The following is a 17913-nucleotide window of genomic DNA, read 5'->3' as shown; positions in this document are numbered from 1 at the left end:
GGGGGGATTTCTTTATTTCTATTTACTTCTATTTTTATTAAAGGTCTTCTTGTAAAAAACTGAATGCTTTTTCATTGTTCTCAGATCCAAGGGTTTGGGTCTGTGGTCACCTATGCAAATTGGTGAGGCTTTTTATCCAACATTTCCCAGGAAAGGGGGGGTGCAAGTGTTGGGAGGATTGTTCATTGTTCTTAAGATCCAAGGGTCTGGGTCTGTAGTCACCTAGGCAAATTGGTGAGGCTTTTTACCAAACCTTGTCCAGGAAGTGGGGTGCAAGGTTTTGGGAAGTATTTTGGGGGGAAGGACGCGTCCAAACAGCTCTTCCCCAGTAACCAGTATTAGTTTGGTGGTGGTAGCGGCCAGTCCAAGGACAGTTGGTGGAATATTTTGTACCTTATATTTTGTACCTTGGGGAAGTTTTGACCTAAGCTGGTAAAGATAAGCTTAGTAGGTTTTTCATGCAGGTCCCCACATCTGTACCCTAGAGTTCAGAGTGGGGGAGGAACCTTGACAAATACAATGATTGTTTTCACCATACACTTGCCATGTGTCTATATACCTGTCATGATACAATGGGCCACACTCAGAAGTGGAGAGCTAGAAAGGGTGTCTGTGGGAAGGTCACAACTGTAAAATCACACAGTGCTCAAGTAGGCTGTGGAACTCCCAGCCACAAGATATCAACGGGGCCAAGAGCTTAGCAGGATTGAAAGAGGGACTGGAAGTTTATATGGATGACCAGAAAAGTCAACTACAGAAGTGAGGATTTTTTTTTTTTTTAGTTTCTTGGAAGGGCTATAAATGTTCCTGATTTACATTGCAAAATATGTCTAACTAGTGGGTGTCAGGGGAAACTTTCCCTGGGAGCAGGTTATCTCTTAGCTGCCTATTGTAGGGCTTCTTCCATTTTTCTCTGAAGCATTTGGAACTAGCCACTGGATACTCGGCTAGATGGACTACAGGTCTGATCCAGTCTGGCAATGCCTATCCTCCTATCAGTGGTGTAAATCCAAGACTATGCTTTTGCTCATCTTTCTTGACCTCCTAGGAGTATGAGAGCAGAATGATATCTTGTTAAATATCATCTAGTCATCTAATCTCCTATTCTTTTTTTCTTTCAGGAAGAAAAGCTCAAAACGCCTCAGACCTTCCCAGTACATTATGTCAGCTGTCAATGACACCAAATTCAACTACGAAGTGTTCCTTCTCACTGGGATACCTGGGCAGGGAGATGTCCATCTCTGGATCTCTGTCACCATCTGCTTAATGTATGCTATTTCGATAGTAGGAAATTCACTCATTCTGTTCATCATAAAAACAGATCTAAGCCTTCATGAGCCAATGTACATGTTCCTTTCCATGTTGGCTGTCACAGACCTAGGCTTATTGATAGCCAGCATACCAACAATATTGGGTGTATTTTTGTTTAACTCAAGGGAGATCAGCCTCAATGCCTGTCTTGCTCAGCTGTTCTTCATCCACTCATTTACATTCATTGAATCCTCCGTGCTCTTGTTGATGGCATTTGACCGTTTTGTTGCCATCAGTAACCCACTGAGATATGCCTCCATCTTAACTCTGCCGAGAATAGCGAAGATGGGTCTGCTGTGTGTTCTAAGAGGGGTGGCCGTGATACTCCCACTCCCCTTTATCCTGAAATGGTTCCGATACTGTCGAGCCAATGTCCTCTCCCATTCCTTCTGCCTGCACATGGAGATCATGACACTGGCATGTGCAGACATCACAGTTAACAACATCTATGGCTTGATTATTACAATCATAACAGAGGGGTTGGACTCACTGCTCATCTTCCTCTCTTATGTGATGATCCTCAAAACAGTGCTGAGCATCACATCCCACAAAGAGTTCCTCGGGGCCCTGAACACCTGCGTCTCCCACTTCTGTGCTGTTCTGCTCTTCTACACACCTGAGATCAGCCTGACTTTGATGCACAGATTTGGGAAGAGCTCTTCTCCCTTGCTTCAGATTGTCCTGGGCTATGTCTACCTGCTGGTTCCTCCTCTGATGAACCCAGTTGTGTACAGCGTGAAAAGCAAACACCTTCGTTCGAGGATAATCAGGGTGTTTGTTAAGTGAAGGGTCAGTTTATCACCCAGCTCAAGTGCTGGTGTCATAGGAAACAAGAAACACAAGACATGGTGACTTATTCCATCCTGGACCCTTATATCTGTGATGACATGAGCTACTGATCTCCACTCTGCACAGTCAGGTTCAGATGTGGTCTAAGGCCTGAAGCAATGGTATAGCAGTTGTCTCCACCCACTGGTGAGGGAGGACAGGGCACTGGGGGAAGGAGACCAGGGCAGGCAGCAGCATTTGCAGAGTGACTGTGTTCGTGGAGAGCCAGGGGCCTGGTAGGATGTTGGTGCAGAAAGAGCCATATCGGTGGCTGCTCCAGCCTCAGAAATCCTGTCAATACTCTCAATAAAGACAAGGGACATGGATGAGGTTTCCTGTTATACCTGGCCTATCACTGTCCTGTCTCTGTTTCAGAGTAACAGCCATGTTAGTCTGTATTCGCAAAAAGAAAAGGAGTACTTGTGGCACCTTAGAGACTAACCAATTTATTTGAGCACGAGCTTTCGTGAGCTACAGCTCACTTCATCGGATGCATACCGTGGAAACTGCAGAAGACATTATATACACACAGAGACCATGAAACAATACCTCCTCCCACCCCACTGTCCTGCTGGTAATAGCTTATCTAAAGTGATCATCAGGTGGGCCATTTCCAGCACAAATCCAGGTTTTCTCACCCTCCACCCCCCCGCCCCCCACAAATTCACTCTCCTGCTGGTGATAGCAGGAGAGTGAATTTGTGTGGGGGGGTGGAGGGTGAGAAAACCTGGATTTGTGCTGGAAATGGCCCAACTTGATGATCACTTTAGATAAGCTATTATAAGCAGGACAGTGGGGTGGGAGGAGGTATTGTTTCATGGTCTCTGTGTGTATATAATGTCTTCTGCAGTTTCCACGGTATGCATCCGATGAAGTGAGCTGTAGCTCACGAAAGCTCGTGCTCAAATAAATTGGTTCGTCTCTAAGGTGCCACAAGTACTCCTTTTCTTTTTGTCCTGTCTCTGGTTAAACATCCAGGGGCCATGAAGAAAGCTGCAGGGCTGTTCTGCAGTCGCAGTCCTGGCCCTTCCTGAGTGCTGTGGGTGCTCTGTGATCCATGGGGGCTGCACCAGCTGTGGACAGAGGCTATTCCAGGGGTACGGACACCCATGCTTCCCCCACGCCCTCAGCCAGGTGCTTGTGACTGAGTCGTGCCAGAGACATCATTATGCAAGTGCCTCAAGAGAAGCCATTCAGGCAGCCCCCACCCCCATCACCACTGTTGGTGGCTCTGCATGCCGCACACCTGCTAAGCCCACTCCACATGGAAACAGTGCAGAGCTGTCTGTGTGAGTGAGGGTCTGACACACAGGAGTCCTGGCAAGACACTCAAGCCCATATTCCCCTCTCTTCTGTTTCTCCTGCCCCAGCAATGCAATGGGGTAGAAAAGGTCCTCAGCTCCCCAGAAGAGTCACAGTGATCTCCTGTCCCAGTCCAGCCCATTCAGTGTCGGGTGAGCACCTTTTCAAAAGGAAAAAGCAAGACACATGCAGGAGCCCTGCCCCCTCCATGGCTTCACCCCGGCCCACTTCCTCCCCCTGAACTCCCACCTTCTGCTCCTTCTCTTCCCCAAGCCCAGCCCACTGACCAGGCTGGATGTCAGAGCGAGGCCAGGGTAAAAGAAGCCCGGGAGCGAGTGCCACTCTGGGGAACCCCAGACCCTCCACCTGCGCTGTTCAGGGGATGTGGCCTTGGGGGAAAGAGGAGCAGGGTGGGCCATCATAGCGACTGAGGGCTAAGGACATCAGCCCCCCAACATTGAAAAGGGTTGCTCTTCCCATGAGCAGGTGTGGATCGGAATTGGCGGGAATTCGGGACAAATGCTATACTGGCGTCTTTCAGCCCACACTGGGAGTTGAATTCTGCATTTTAGGACTCTGCCTCCCAGTTCAGTGGCCATTAGAGGTGATGTGTAGGGGAGTGTCCCCTTTTTGTTGTTGGAGAGATTAGGGGGGTCAGTGAAGCCCTAGAATCATAGAATATCAGGGTTGGAAGGGACCTCAGGAGGTCATCTAGTCCAAACCCCTGCTCAAAGCAGGACCCATCCCCAACTAAATCATCCCAGCCAGGGCTTTGTCAAGCCTGACCTTAAAAACCTCTAAGGAAGGAGATTCCACCACCTCCCTAGGGAACCCATTCCAGTGCTTCACCACCCTCCTTGTGAAAAAGTTTTTCCTAATATCCAGGGTTTTGCCCTGTAGGGCAGGGCATGGCTCCCTGCACTCCATGTGAAAGAGGAGGAGCCTTAGGAGGGCAGGCAGGCTGCATCCTCTCTTGAAACATGGGCCACACCAGCAGGGGACAGACAGCTGCCCTCACTCAGTCCCGGGGAAAGGGACTAAGATATCATGGGTGCCAGCTGGGGAGAAGCCAGTGAGGCTTCAGCAAGCCTGAAACAAGACTGACCCCAGTAAGGAGGAGGTGGGGGCGTTCCTGAGTAAAGGAGTAGGATCGGGTTGGACAGTAGGAGAGCCTGTGTTTTGGAGATGATTGAATTAATGTGACCCCACAAAGGGGGCTCTTGTTTTAAGTATCCCAGGATGAGAGTAAGTCATTGCAAGGACTTTAGAGGGAAGGACAGGGGGCCTGCTATGCTATCTCAGGCCCCAAGGGGCACTCTGGGGCGGCCCCTGTCCAGAAGGTCTTGGCCAGAGTGGGCTGTGCTCTTGCAAGCCGTTACCAAAGGGCATAAATCAGCCCATTTCCCCCTTTAGCAAAACTTGATTCCAATCATGGATTCCAATCATGTTTTGCTAAAAAGGGGATATGGGAATAGGAAATAGGGGTAAGGAAATTGCAATCATGTTTTGCTAAAGGGGGAAATAGGAACAGGGAATGGGGGTAAGGAAATTGGAATCATGTTTTGCTAAGGGCAGGAATGGGAACAGGGACACAGGTGTAAGGCTCTGTGGTGTCAGATCTGGGAAGGAGGATACTAAAGAAGGAAACTGGAATCATGCTTGCTGGAAGTTCACCCCAATAAACATCGAATTGTTTGCACCTTTGGACTTCGGGTATTGTTGCTCTTTGTTCATGTGAGACGGACCGGGGAAGGAAGTGGGTGAAGGAATAAGCCCCCTAACAAGGTCTAACTGACAAGAAATGGAGCAATGGCCATGGCGGCCGCATCTTACATGTCTGGCTGGGAGAAAGCAGTCTGAGTCCAAAGTCTATCCAGTCTATCTAGTATTTTAGGCTTAGTTTGCATTTTTGTTTATTTTCTAAGTAATCTGCTTGGATCTTCTTGCTATCACTTATCACTAAAAATCTCTCTTTCTCTAGTTAATAAACTTTATGTTTTATCATAACCAGTGTGTTTTGAGTGAAGTGTCTTGGAAAATCTCAGCTCTGTCAATAAAGTTTCTTCAATATCTTTCCCACATGAGGGGAAAGTGACATATATTAATGAGCATGCATTGTGCAGATCCCTTTGCAATACAAGATGGCATAATTCTGGGTTCATAATTCAGCAAGGGTGCAAGGATGGGGATATGGGAAATTGGCTGTTTTCTCCTGTTTGTCCTTGAGTGGCTTAGGTAAAGCACTCAGGTAGCTCAGTTGGTTGTGCGACGCCAACTGCGCTCATGTTGGATGATAACAGGGCCTGGGAGGATGGTTGTGTCACCAGAAGAGCATTGCAGAGAGGCCCGCCAAGCTGAATGGATACGGAGTTCAGTGATTCCACCAGCATCCAGATGTGGGGAACAACCAATCACAGAGGTTTTAGAACAAACTGATAAACTAAACATTAAAAGTCACCAGGCCCATATGACATTCACCCAATAGTTCTGAAGGAACTCTAATATCAAATTTCAGAACAACAAACTGTGATATGTAACCTATCACTTAAATCAGGCTTTGTACCAGGTGACTGACAAATAGCTCATATCATGCTGATTTTTAAAAAAGACTCCAGAGGTGATCCCAGCAATTATAGGCCTGAAATCCTAACTTTAGTACGAGGCAAATTGTTTTAAATTATAGTAATGAACAGAATTATCAGACACATTATTTGCTGTGGAACAGTGAACATGTCTTTTGCAAAGGGAAATCATGCCTCACCAATCTGTTAGAATTCTTTAAGCGGGTCAACATATATGTGGGCAAGGGTGATCCAGATGATATAGTGTATTTGGACTTTCAGAAAAACTTCAACAAGATCTCTCATCAAAGGCTCTTAAGAAACATAAGCAGTCATGGGAAAAGAAGGAAGGATCTCTTCTGGATAAGTAACTGGTTAAAAGATAGGAAATAAAGGGTAGGAGTGAATGGTCAGTTTTCAGAATGGAGAGAGGTAAATCATGGAGTCATCCTGCAGTCTGGAGTGGAACCAGTGCTGTTCCACATATTCCTAAATGAACTAGGAAAAGGGATAAGTGATGAGGTGGAAAAATTTGAAGATGATGTAAAATTATTAAATATATTTAAGTGCAAAGCAGACTGTGAAGAATTGCAAAGGGATCTCACAAAACTTGGAGATTGGGCAACAAAATGGCAGATGAAATTCAGTGTTGATTAATGCAAAATTAGACAGATTGGAAAAACGTAATCAAAACAGTTGGGAACCATAGCTTGTGAATATAATAGGCCAAGACAGGCTAAGCCTCCCCTGGTGCAGCTGTGGCCACTGCCCAGCAGTTGCAGGGTTTGCACAGGGAACTTTTTATTATTTATGTGCCATGCAGGTTCCAGGGTAGTTGAGGAGGCAATATGTGCTACTCAGATTCTTCAGCAACCTTGCTGCATTCCATGGAGATTACAAATGAAACCAAGAAGATGAGTAACACATACTGCTGTGACAGGCTGTTACCCCTGGGGAGCAGTCTGGGAGCTGTGGGAACCGCTCTGCCCGTTAACCCTCCAGTTGGGTGGGCCAATCTTACACTGCTTTGCTGGTGACACAGTCAGCCTCCACAAGCCTTGCTATCACCCAACATGACAGCAGGTGGCACCGCACACCCAACTGAGCCTCCTGAGTGCTTTACCTAAGCCACTCAAAGGCAGGCAGGAGACAACAGCCAATTTCCCAGCTCCCCAGCCTTGCACCCTTGCTGGAGTATAAACCCAAATTTATACCATCTTGCACTGCACAAGTGTCTGTACAGCATAAGCTCATTAATATATGTCACTTTCCCCTTGATATGGGAAAGATATGCAACAGCCATTTTACACAGAGCTGAGATCTTCCCCAGACTCTTTACTTAAAACACACTGGTAAAGTTGAAGCATAAAACAGGTTTATTAACTACAAAAAGATGGATTTTAAGTGATTAAGAGTGATAGAAATACACTCAAAGCAGATTACCTAGCAAATAAACAAAAATGCTAACTAAGGCTAACATGCTAGGTAGATTGGATATGAATTAACAATTTCTCACCCTGCCTGATGATACAACCAGTCCGCCAAGTTTCCATATGCAGACGAGAAATCCCTTTAGCCTAGGACTAGCACTTCCCCCAGGAGTGAGGCCAAGAGATGCTGTCACTCCCCATATTATATAGCAGAAAAATATAAATGGAGTCTGGTCCTGTGGTCTGGTTCCATGCCCTTGCATGTGCTGCAGTGTCATAGCAGGTGTTATCCATACACAGTCCTGAGGTTTCTCCTGAAGGTTCACCAGATGGCGTATAAACTTCTCCAGACTGTTGTTTCCCCTAATGTCCCATTACTAGGAATAGGCCCTTCTCAACCAGCTGTCTGGACCATAAGTATTTTGCCTAGTGGGTGTCACTCAGGTATAATGACATTTGAAATACAGATACATACTCAATATTCATAACTTCAGATGCAAAAATGATACAAGGATATAAATAGGATCATCATATTCTGGAAACCATATTTTTTCCATAGGAACCTCACAAGACATTTTTGTATAAAAAGCATATAACATTTTCATAATCATATCATCAGCATACAACTATGATTAATATTGGGGGCAGTTTCACAACCACCTCCTCAGCTATCCTGGAACCTGAATTGAGCATATTAAAAGCTGAGGTTCTTTGGGAAGAGACAAGCATCTCCCCTGGGGCAACTTGGGGTCTCAAGAAAGTAGGGTAAGCATGGTTGAGGGGACTCTGGCCAGCCTGGGGAGCCTCCAACATCTGGGGTCTGCTATGGGGTCTGTGAAAGCTCTGGGATTCTCTGGGATTGGGGGGTGGGGATGACATTCCAACTGTGGGGGTGGGGCATAAGGAGTGGGGCCAGAGGACTCCACCCACGGCTCATGTTGAAAATTGTAAGGAAAGGGATAGATGATAAGACAGAAAATATTGTGATGTCTCTATATGAATCCATGGTATACCCACACCTTGAATACTTTGTGCAGTTTTGTTCATCCCATCTCAAAAAAGATATATTAGAATTGGAAAAAGTACAGAGAAAGGTGACAAAAATGTTCAGCGGTATGGAACAGCTTCTATATGAGGTTACATTAAAAATCCTGGAACATTTCCGTTTGGAAAAAGAGAAGACTAAACAGGGATATAATAAAAAGAAAAGGAGTACTTATGGCACCTTAGAGACTAACCAATTTATTTGAGCATAAGGTTTTGTGAGCTACAGCTCACTTCATCGGATGCATACTGTGGAAAGTACAGAAGATCTTTTTATACACACAAAGCATGAAAAAATGGGTGTTTACCATTACAAAAGTTTTTCTCTCCCCCCACCCCACTCTCCTGCTGGTATTAGCTTATCTAAAGTGATCACTCTCCTTACAATGTGTACGATAATCAAGGTGGGCCACTTCCAGCACAAATACAGGGTTTAACAAGAATGTCTGGGGGGGCGGGGGGTAGGAAAAAAACAAGGGGAAATAGGTTACCTTGCATAATGACTTAGCCACTCCCAGTCTCTATTCAAGCCTAAGTTAATAGTATCCAATTTGCAAATGAATTCCAATTCAACAGTCTCTCACTGGAGTCTGGTTTTGAAGTTTTTCTGTTGTAATATCACAACTTCCATGTCTGTAATCGCGTGACCAGGAGATTGAAGTGTTCTCCGACTGGTTTATGAATGTTATAATTCTTGACATCTGATTTGTGTCAATTTATTCTTTTATGTAGAGACTGTCCAGTTTAACCAATGTACATGGCAGAGGGGCATTGCTGGCACATGATGACATATATCACATTGGTGGATGTGCAGGTGAACGAGCCTCTGATAGTGTGGCTGATGTTATTAGGCCCTGTGATGGTGTCCCCTGAATAGATATATGGGCACAGTTGGCAACGGGCTTTGTTGCAAGGATAGGTTCCTGGGTTAGTGGTTCTGTTGTGTGGTATGTGGTTGCTGGTGAGTATTTGCTTCAGGTTGGGGGGCTGTCGTCTCATTGCCAGGGGCTGTTCTGAAGCCAAAAGAATATTTGTTCTAATACAGAACTAGATAAGTTGACTGAGTAGTTATTAGCCAAGATAATCAGGGATGAAGCTCCATGCTCCGGGTGTCTCTAAACCTCTGATAGTCAGAAGCTGGGAGCACACACAAGGGATGGATCAATTCATAATTGCACTCATCTGTTAGTTCCCCCTGAACTATCGGCACTAACCACTGTCAGAAGACAGGACACTGGGCAAGGTGGGCCATTGGTATGACCCAATAAGGCCATTCTTCTGTTCTTAAATTGTTCCTCTGATAGATGGGCTGCTACAGACCAGCCATTTCCAGGGGCAGCCAGTCTTACAGAGGTGGCAAAACCACCCTAGCCAACATCTAGGGGCTGTTCGGTGTGGGATGCTGATGGGGTCTAGTGCTGACAGAGGCTAGATCTGGGATGGATAAGAGAGAGATTTTCCCCACATTTAAATTTCTGACGTAAAACTGAAATGTTTCCTTTTCATCCATATTTTATGGTGAGTTTTCACAGAAAATGGATCATTGTTCTCTGTATGCTCAGCTGCCCTGATATTGCCCAGCTGCAGCTTCTTGGCTCCACAAAAGCAATTGGAAGCTTTTCGTCTGCTGCTTCCTCACAACATAAACAAAGTTTGCACTGACTGAGTCTATGGCTGGATTCTGTGTATGGAAAGGTCAAAATCTCCTGCCCAGGCTAGGGCTGGGGTATTGTGTTCATCAGCTACTCTGACCAGCCCTCCTACCTCTCTGCAGCCCCCTCCACACTGTATAATGCCCCTGCAGTAGATCCTGTGGGAAGTGGCTACTTTGACAGGCCCTGGTAGCACATCTCTGATGAACATGTGCTAGCAGGGAACTGGGGAGGGTCCTAAAGCAATTATGAAGGCCCAGAGATTGTGGGAGAGTGGGCCTAGCTACCAGTGCATCACTGAGATCTATGCACATCATTGGGGACCCCTAGATATGGGGTCCCGACTTTCATTCTTCAGGGAGAAGGGAAGGGACCTCGACTCCTGCAATGATCCGATGGAAATTTCCATGTACTGAGCCTTGTGGAATCATAGAATATCAGGGTTGGAAGGGACCTCAGGAGGTCATCTAGTCCAACCTCCTGCTCAAAACAGGACCAATCCCCAATTTTTGCCCCATATCCCTAAATGTTCCCCTCAAGGATTGAACTCACAACGCTGGGTTTAGCAGGCCAAAGCTCAAACCACTGAGCTATCCCTCCCCCATGATAATCTACCTTTCCTGACCTGCACCCTGAGCTTGTAATGTAGGAAAGAGGGCTGCCGAGGAGAAATCTTGTCCTATATTATTAATTATTATTTCTTTTATTTCAGCAATATCACAATTGTGAGAGCATCATCGTTACCACTCACCACACCCGGGGTAGCCATGTGACTAATCGGAACCATACGAACAGTGATGACAAACCCACATTACAGGAACAGAGCCTGCAGTACGGCTTCCTCTGCAGTCCAGTTGTGTAGCATCACCACACATTCCCTGTGACTTGGCCTCCTGCACTTTGCCATTGGCCATGACAAGGTTAAAGCTGGTGCACACGAAGCCAAGCAACTGAGGTTCCCTGATGGCCAAGTGGCCCCCAAGGGAATGTGCAAGCATGCTTCATAAACACAGTTGCCTGCCTAGATTAACAGTTTCTGTCTCCTGCCCATGTAAGCTCTTCAATGGCTCCTTGTCATTTAGGGTGAAGACCTCTGGTGTCAGCGGCTCCCCGTCTAGGTACGTTGGCATGTTTCACTAACTTTAAAAAGCAAAGTGATGTGTAAAGGCTGGAAGCTGTTTCCATTGGCAGATGCTCTGTGCAGTGGCAAAGGACTCAGCTGGGCTGTCGTGGTGACTCAGTGATGGTGCTGGAGGGCAGGCAATGCTAGGTAGCTTGGGATCCCCTCCCCTACATCTGCCCATGCTCCACGGTGGGTTATTCAAGCTACACAGAAATCTGACATTCAAAGTGAGCTTGCAGTCCTAAAACACTGATGTCCTGAGTCAGGATTTTTCAAGGGGTCCCATTTCTAGAGGGGTCCCATTCCTGTGTACTCTGGGCCCAAACCTACCAAGGGCTGAGTGACAGGAGACCCCACCAAATATCCATGACTAGTTTCCAAATCGCCTCAGGTTTATTTGCTCCTGGAAATGGCACCAGCAAATGCATTTTCAAAGGTTGTATTCTCTGGCTCGATTGTGAAGGCAGGAATTCAGAGCTGCGTTGCTCTGTGGTAAGAGGTATGATAGGGAATATTACTGTTTCCTGAATGGCTGAGTGGTTCAACATTTCTGCCCTGTAGATACCCCTCAGAGTTACAGGACTACCTGGATATCTGCCCCTCTCTGGTCTCCAAGTGCCACATGTCAGACCTCGTATCCTTCCCTCTAATGTGGTGGAATCCTGCAATCTGCACATCCTCAGATTGGGCCGTGGGCCACAACACACTGTGGGGGGACTCTGCTTGCACAGTAGGTCTGATTGGGTTCGGCCCCTGTGGTATTTCCCTCTGGGAGGCTATGACCAGTGCTGAGACGAGTGACCAGCCAGCCTTCTTGAAGCAAAACACTGTGTAATCTGAACGGTAGGAATAAAGATTAACATGGGAGAATAAGAGGGATTTACAAGAACAGTCTGTACACCTCTCTGACCCCAAGTCCTCCCACGCTGATTCAGATACAGGTGGGCCCAGGGCCTTCAGGTTTCCCCAGTGGTGTCTGTCATTGCAGTCTGAAGAGCTTCTCAGGAAAAGCTGCCCCATCTCTGGACAGGTTTCCAGCACTGGAAAACAAGCTGTTTGACATGGCTGGAGCCCAGAAACAGGCTCTTCCCAACCCATAGCTCTGGTGTTGTCACTCAACCTCCCTGAAGTTCTGCCTGAGTGATGACTTGATCTGTGCCTTCCCATAGTGTTTGTTTTCCAGCAGCCTGCTATTAAACTAAGAAGACCCATAATGGTTTAACCCAATATGGATATAACATAAAAATCCCAAAAGTTAACTTAATATAGCTCTAGAGAAAACTGGGTTTAACACACACATTCATTTTTGAAGCTTGGCTGCTTTTCTGTCCCAGTGCCGTTCTTGGGTGCTACGGATCTTATGAATACCAGACAGAGACAGTTAGCCCTGGTCTACACTAGGACTTTAGGTCGAATTTAGCAGCGTTAAATCAATTTAAACCTGCACCTGTCCACACAATGAAGCCCTTTATTTCGACTTAAAGGGCTCTTAAAATCGATTTCCTTACTCCACCCCTGACAAGTGGATTAGCGCTTAAATCGACGTTGCCGGCTCGAATTTGGGGTACTGTGGACACAATTCAATGGTATTGGCCTCCGGGAGCTATCCCAGAGTGCTCCATTCTGACCGCTCTGGACAGCACTCAACTCAGATGCACTGGCCAGGTAGACAGGAAAAGAACCGCGAACTTTTGAATCTCATTTCCTGTTTGGCCAGCGTGGCAAGCTGCAGGTGACCATGCAGAGCTCATCAGCACAGGTGACCATGATGGAGTCCCAGAATCGCAAAAGAACTCCAGCATGGACCGAACGGGAGGTACGGGATCTGATCGCTGTATGGGGAGAGGAATCCGTGCTATCAGAACTCTGTTCCAGTTTTCGAAATGTCAAAACCTTTGTGAAAATCTCCCAGGGCATGAAGGACAGAGGCCATAACAGGGACCCAAAGCAGTGCCGCGTGAAACTGAAGGAGCTGAGGCAAGCCTACCAGAAAACCAGAGAGGCGAACGGCCGCTCCATCTCAGAGCCCCAAACATGCTGCTTCTATGATGAGCTGCATGCCATTTTAGGGGGTTCAGCCACCACTACCCCAGCCGTGTTGTTTGACTCTTTCAATGGAGATGGAGGCAATACGGAAGTAGGTTTTGGGGATGAAGAAGATGATGAGGAGGAGGAGGTTGTAGATAGCTCACAGCAAGCAAGCGGAGAAACCAGTTTTCCCGACAGCCAGGAACTGTTTCTCACCATAGACCTGGAGCCAGTACCCCCCGAACCCACCCAAGGCTGCCTCCTGGACCCAGCAGGCGGAGAAGGGACCTCTGGTGAGTGTACCTTTTAAAATGCTATACATGGTTTAAAAGCAAGCATGTGAAAGGATTACTTTGCCCTGGCATTTGCGGTTCTCCTAGATCTAGTCCTAAAGCCTTTGCAAAAGGTTTCTGGGGAGGGCAGCCTTATTTCATCCTTCATGGTAGGACACTTTACCACTCCAGGCCAGTAACATGTACTCGGGAATCACTGTAGAACAAAGCATTGCAGTGTATGTTTGCTGGCATTCAACCAAAATCCGTTCTTTATCTCTCTGTGTTATCCTCAGGAGAGTGAGATATAATTCATGGTCACCTGGTTGAAATAGAGTGCTTTTCTTCAGGGGACACTCAGAGGAGCCCATTCCTGCTGGGCTGTTTGCCTGTGGCTAAACAGAAATGTTCCCCGCTGTTAGCCACAGGGAGGGGGGAAGGTTGAGGGGGTAGTCACGTGGTGGGAGGAGGCAAAATGCGACCTTGTAACGAAAGCACATGTGCTATGTATGTAATGTTAACAGCAAGGTTTACCCTGAAAGAGTGTAGCGACTGTTTTATAAAATGTGTCTTTTTAAATACCGCTGTCCCTTTTTTTTTCTCCACCAGCTGCATGTGTTTCAATGATCACAGGATCTTCTCCTTCCCAGAGGCTAGTGAAGCTTAGAAAGAAAAAAAAACGCACTCGCGATGAAATGTTCTCCGAGCTCATGCTGTCCACCCACACTGACAGAGCACAGATGAATGCGTGGAGGCAAATAATGTCAGAGTGCAGGAAAGCACAAAATGACCGGGAGGAGAGGTGGAGAGCTGAAGAGAGTAAGTGGCGGGCTGAAGAGAGTAAGTGGCGGGCTGAAGACAGGGCTGAAGCTCAAATGTGGCGGCAGCATGATGAGAGGAGGCAGGATTCAATGCTGAGGCTGCTGCAGGACCAAACCAGTATGCTCCAGTGTATGGTTGAGCTGCAGCAAAGGCAGCTGGAGCACAGACTGCCACTGCTGCCCCTCTGTAACCAACCGCCCTCCTCCCCAAGTTCCATAGCCTCCACACCCAGACGCCCAAGAACGCGGTGGGGGGGCCTCCGGCCAACCAGCCACTCCACCACAGAGGATTGCCCAAAAAAAAGAAGGCTGTCATTCAATAAATTTTAAAGTTGTAAACTTTTAAAGTGCTGTGCTTAAAGTGCTGTTTGGCATTTTCCTTCCCTCCTCCACCACCCCTCCTGGGCTACCTTGGTAGTCATCTCCCTATTTGTGTGATGAATGAATAACGAATGCATGACTGTGAAGCAGCAATGACTTTATTGCCTCTGCAAGCAATGATTAAAGGGAGGAAGGGAGGGTGGTTAGCTTACAGGGAAGTAGAGTGAACCAAGGGGTGGGGGGTTTCATCAAGGAGAAACAAACAGAACTTTCACACCGTAGCCTGGCCAGTCATGAAACTGGTTTTCAAAGCTTCTCTGATGCATACCACGCCCTCCTGTGCTCTTCTAACCGCCCTGGCGTCTGGCTGCACGTAACCAGCAGCTAGGCGATTTGCCTCAACCTCCCACCCCGCCATAAACGTCTCCCCCTTACTCTCACAGATATTGTGGAGCACACAGCAAGCAGTAATAACAGTGGGGATATTGGTTTTGCTGAGGTCTAAGCGAGTCAGTAAACTGCGCCAGCGCGCCTTTAAACATCCAAATGCACTTTCTACCACCATTCTGCACTTGCTCAGCCTGTAGTTGAACAGCTCCTGACCACTGTCCAGGCTGCCTATGTACGGCTTCATGAGCCATGGCATTAAGGGGTAGGCTGGGTCCCCAAGGATACATATAGGCATTTCAACATCCCCAACAGTTATTTTCTGGTCTGGGAAGAAAGTCCCTTCCTGCAGCTTTTGAAACAGACCGGAGTTCCTGAAGATGCGAGCATCATGCACCTTTCCCAGCCATGCCACGTTGATGTTGGTGAAACGTCCCTTGTGATCCACCAGAGCTTGCAGCACTATCGAAAAGTACCCCTTGCGGTTTATGTACTCGGCGGCTTGGTGCTCCGGTGCCAAGATAGGGATATGGGTTCCGTCTATAGCCCCACCACAGTTAGGGAATCTCATTGCAGCAAAGCCATCCACTATGACCTGCACATTTCCCAGGGTCACTACCCTTGATATCAGCAGATCTTTGATTGCGTGAGCTACTTGCATCACAGCAGCCCCCACAGTAGATTTGCCCACTCCAAATTGATTCCCAACTGACCAGTAGCTGTCTGGCGTTGCAAGCTTCCACAGGGCTATCGCCACTCGCTTCTCAACTGTGAGGGCTGCTCTCATCTTGGTATTCATGCGCTTCAGGGCAGGGGAAAGCAAGTCACAAAGTTCCATGAAAGTGCCCCTACGCATGCGAAAGTTTCACAGCCACTGGGAATCGTCCCAGACCTGCAACACTATGCGGTCCCACCAGTCTGTGCTTGTTTCCCGAGCCCAGAATCGGCGTTCCACAGCATGAACCTGCCCCATTAGCACCATGATGCATGCATTGTCAGGGCCCATGCTTTCAGAGAAATCTGTGTCCATGTCCTGATCACTCACGGGACCGCGCTGACGTTGCTTCCTCGCCCGGTATCGCGTTGCCATGTTCTGGTGCTGCATATACTGCTGGATAATGCGTGTGGTGGTTAATGTGCTCCTAATTGCCAAAGTGAGCTGAGCGGCCTCCATGCTTGCCTTGGTATGGCGTCCGCACAGAAAAAAGGCGCGGAACGATTGTCTGCCGTTGCTCTGACGGAGGGAGGGGCGACTGACGACACGGCTTACAGGGTTGGCTTCAGGGAGCTAAAATCAACAAAGGGTGTGCCTGTACATCAAGGAGTATTTCAGGCAGGACTGCACGGAGGGTTCCAATAAGAAATGGTGCACCTAAGTTATCGTTGTTATTGGAACAAGGAGGTTAGCCTGTCCTCTGATTGATACATGGCTAGATTTACCTCGCTGCACCTTCTCTGTGAGTGACTGCAGTGTGATCTAGACAGGGGAGGAGCAAATGAGTACAAAACAAATCTGGTCTATTTCTTGTTCTGACCCACTCCATCTATCTTTTACATCTTTGGCTGGCAGCAGACGGTGCAGAAGGACTGCATGCCATCCACATCTCATGGCTGCTCGGCAGAAGATGGTACAGTACGACTGCTAGCCATCTTCATCTCTTGCCTGCCTGGCATAAGATGGTACAATACGACTGCTAGCAATCCTCATCTCTTGCCTGCCTGGCAGAAAATGGTACAGTATGACTGCTAGCAGTCCGTATCGCCGGCCCGCTCACCATAAGATGGTTCAATAGGACTGCAGGACTAAAGAGAATGACCTGGTCAAGTCACTCCAAATTTAGTCCCTGCGCCCATGTCTGCCCAGGCGCTCCCAGCCGACGTGGCCAGGAGCACCTCGGACACGACGAGGACGACTACCAGTCGTATTGCACCGTCTGCTGCCAGAAGGCAATGGGTTGCTGCTACTGTGCAGCAAAGCCGTACCGCGTCTGCCAGCACCCAGGAGACATAGGGTGACGGTTACCTGAGTGGGCTCCATGCTTGCCGTGGTATGGCGTCTGCACAGGTAACTCAGGAAAAAAGGCGCGAAATGATTGTCTGCCCTTGCTTTCACGGGGGGAGGGAGGGAACGGGGGCCTGACGATATGTACCCAGAACCACCCGCGACAATGTTTTAGCCCCATCAGGCATTGGGATCTCAACCCAGAATTCCAATGGGCAGCGGAGACTGCGGGAACTGTGGGATAGCTACCCACAGTGCAACACTCCGGAAGTCGACTCTAGCCTTGGTACTGTGGAAGCGCTCCGCCAAGTTAATGCACTTAATGCACTTAGAGCATTTTCTGTGGGGACACACACACTCGAATATATAAAACCAATTTCTAAAAAAACGACTTCTATAAATTCGACCTAATTTCGTAGTGTAGACATAGCCTTAGAGAGTGAGAGAGCAACAGGCTACTTTCCTGTGGGAAACGAAGTTCCATTTCCATGAATTTGACTTTCATATACACTTCCTGCAAACCCTCATCCTGGCTGAATAACAGCTGACGGGGACACTATGTACTAGGGGAGTTCTATCCTGATCCCTGTGCCTGTTACCAAACTGGATACAGGCTACAGACTGACAGAACAGAGCTGGAGGAGAACGGTCAGCTATTAACCCAGGGACAGAGAAGCTACTAAACTTTTCTTTGCTGACAAGTGACTGAATGAGGGCTGAGACACTGCAATCTTTTCAGCTTGTGATGACATCCAGAAAACATACACTACATTTTAAGTCCCACTCTAACCTAACCTATTTCCTAATATCCAACCTAGGTCTCCCCCACAG

The 17913-nt window shown here is 47.6% G+C and overlaps 1 protein-coding gene across 1 annotated transcript; it reads left to right on the top strand.

The window, feature by feature from the left end:
- Positions 1–1161: 1161 nt before the first annotated feature.
- LOC140894803 (olfactory receptor 51G2-like) lies at positions 1162–2097 on the top strand. The gene has a single exon (XM_073303471.1). The coding sequence runs from the start codon at positions 1162–1164 to the stop codon at positions 2095–2097; it is 936 nt and encodes a 311-aa protein (XP_073159572.1).
- The last annotated feature ends 15816 nt before the right edge of the window (positions 2098–17913 follow it).

This window comes from Lepidochelys kempii, chromosome 1 (genome assembly GCF_965140285.1).
Source record: "Lepidochelys kempii isolate rLepKem1 chromosome 1, rLepKem1.hap1, whole genome shotgun sequence".
NCBI lineage: Eukaryota > Metazoa > Chordata > Testudines > Cheloniidae > Lepidochelys > Lepidochelys kempii.
Note: the sequence above shows the minus strand (reverse complement) of the source record. Positions and strands in the feature narration are given on the sequence as shown.

What these genes read in the sequence shown, in the direction of transcription:
- LOC140894803 (XM_073303471.1), top strand. Translation starts at nt 1,162, where the DNA reads ATGTCAGCTGTCAATGACACCAAATTCAACTACGAAGTGTTCCTTCTC.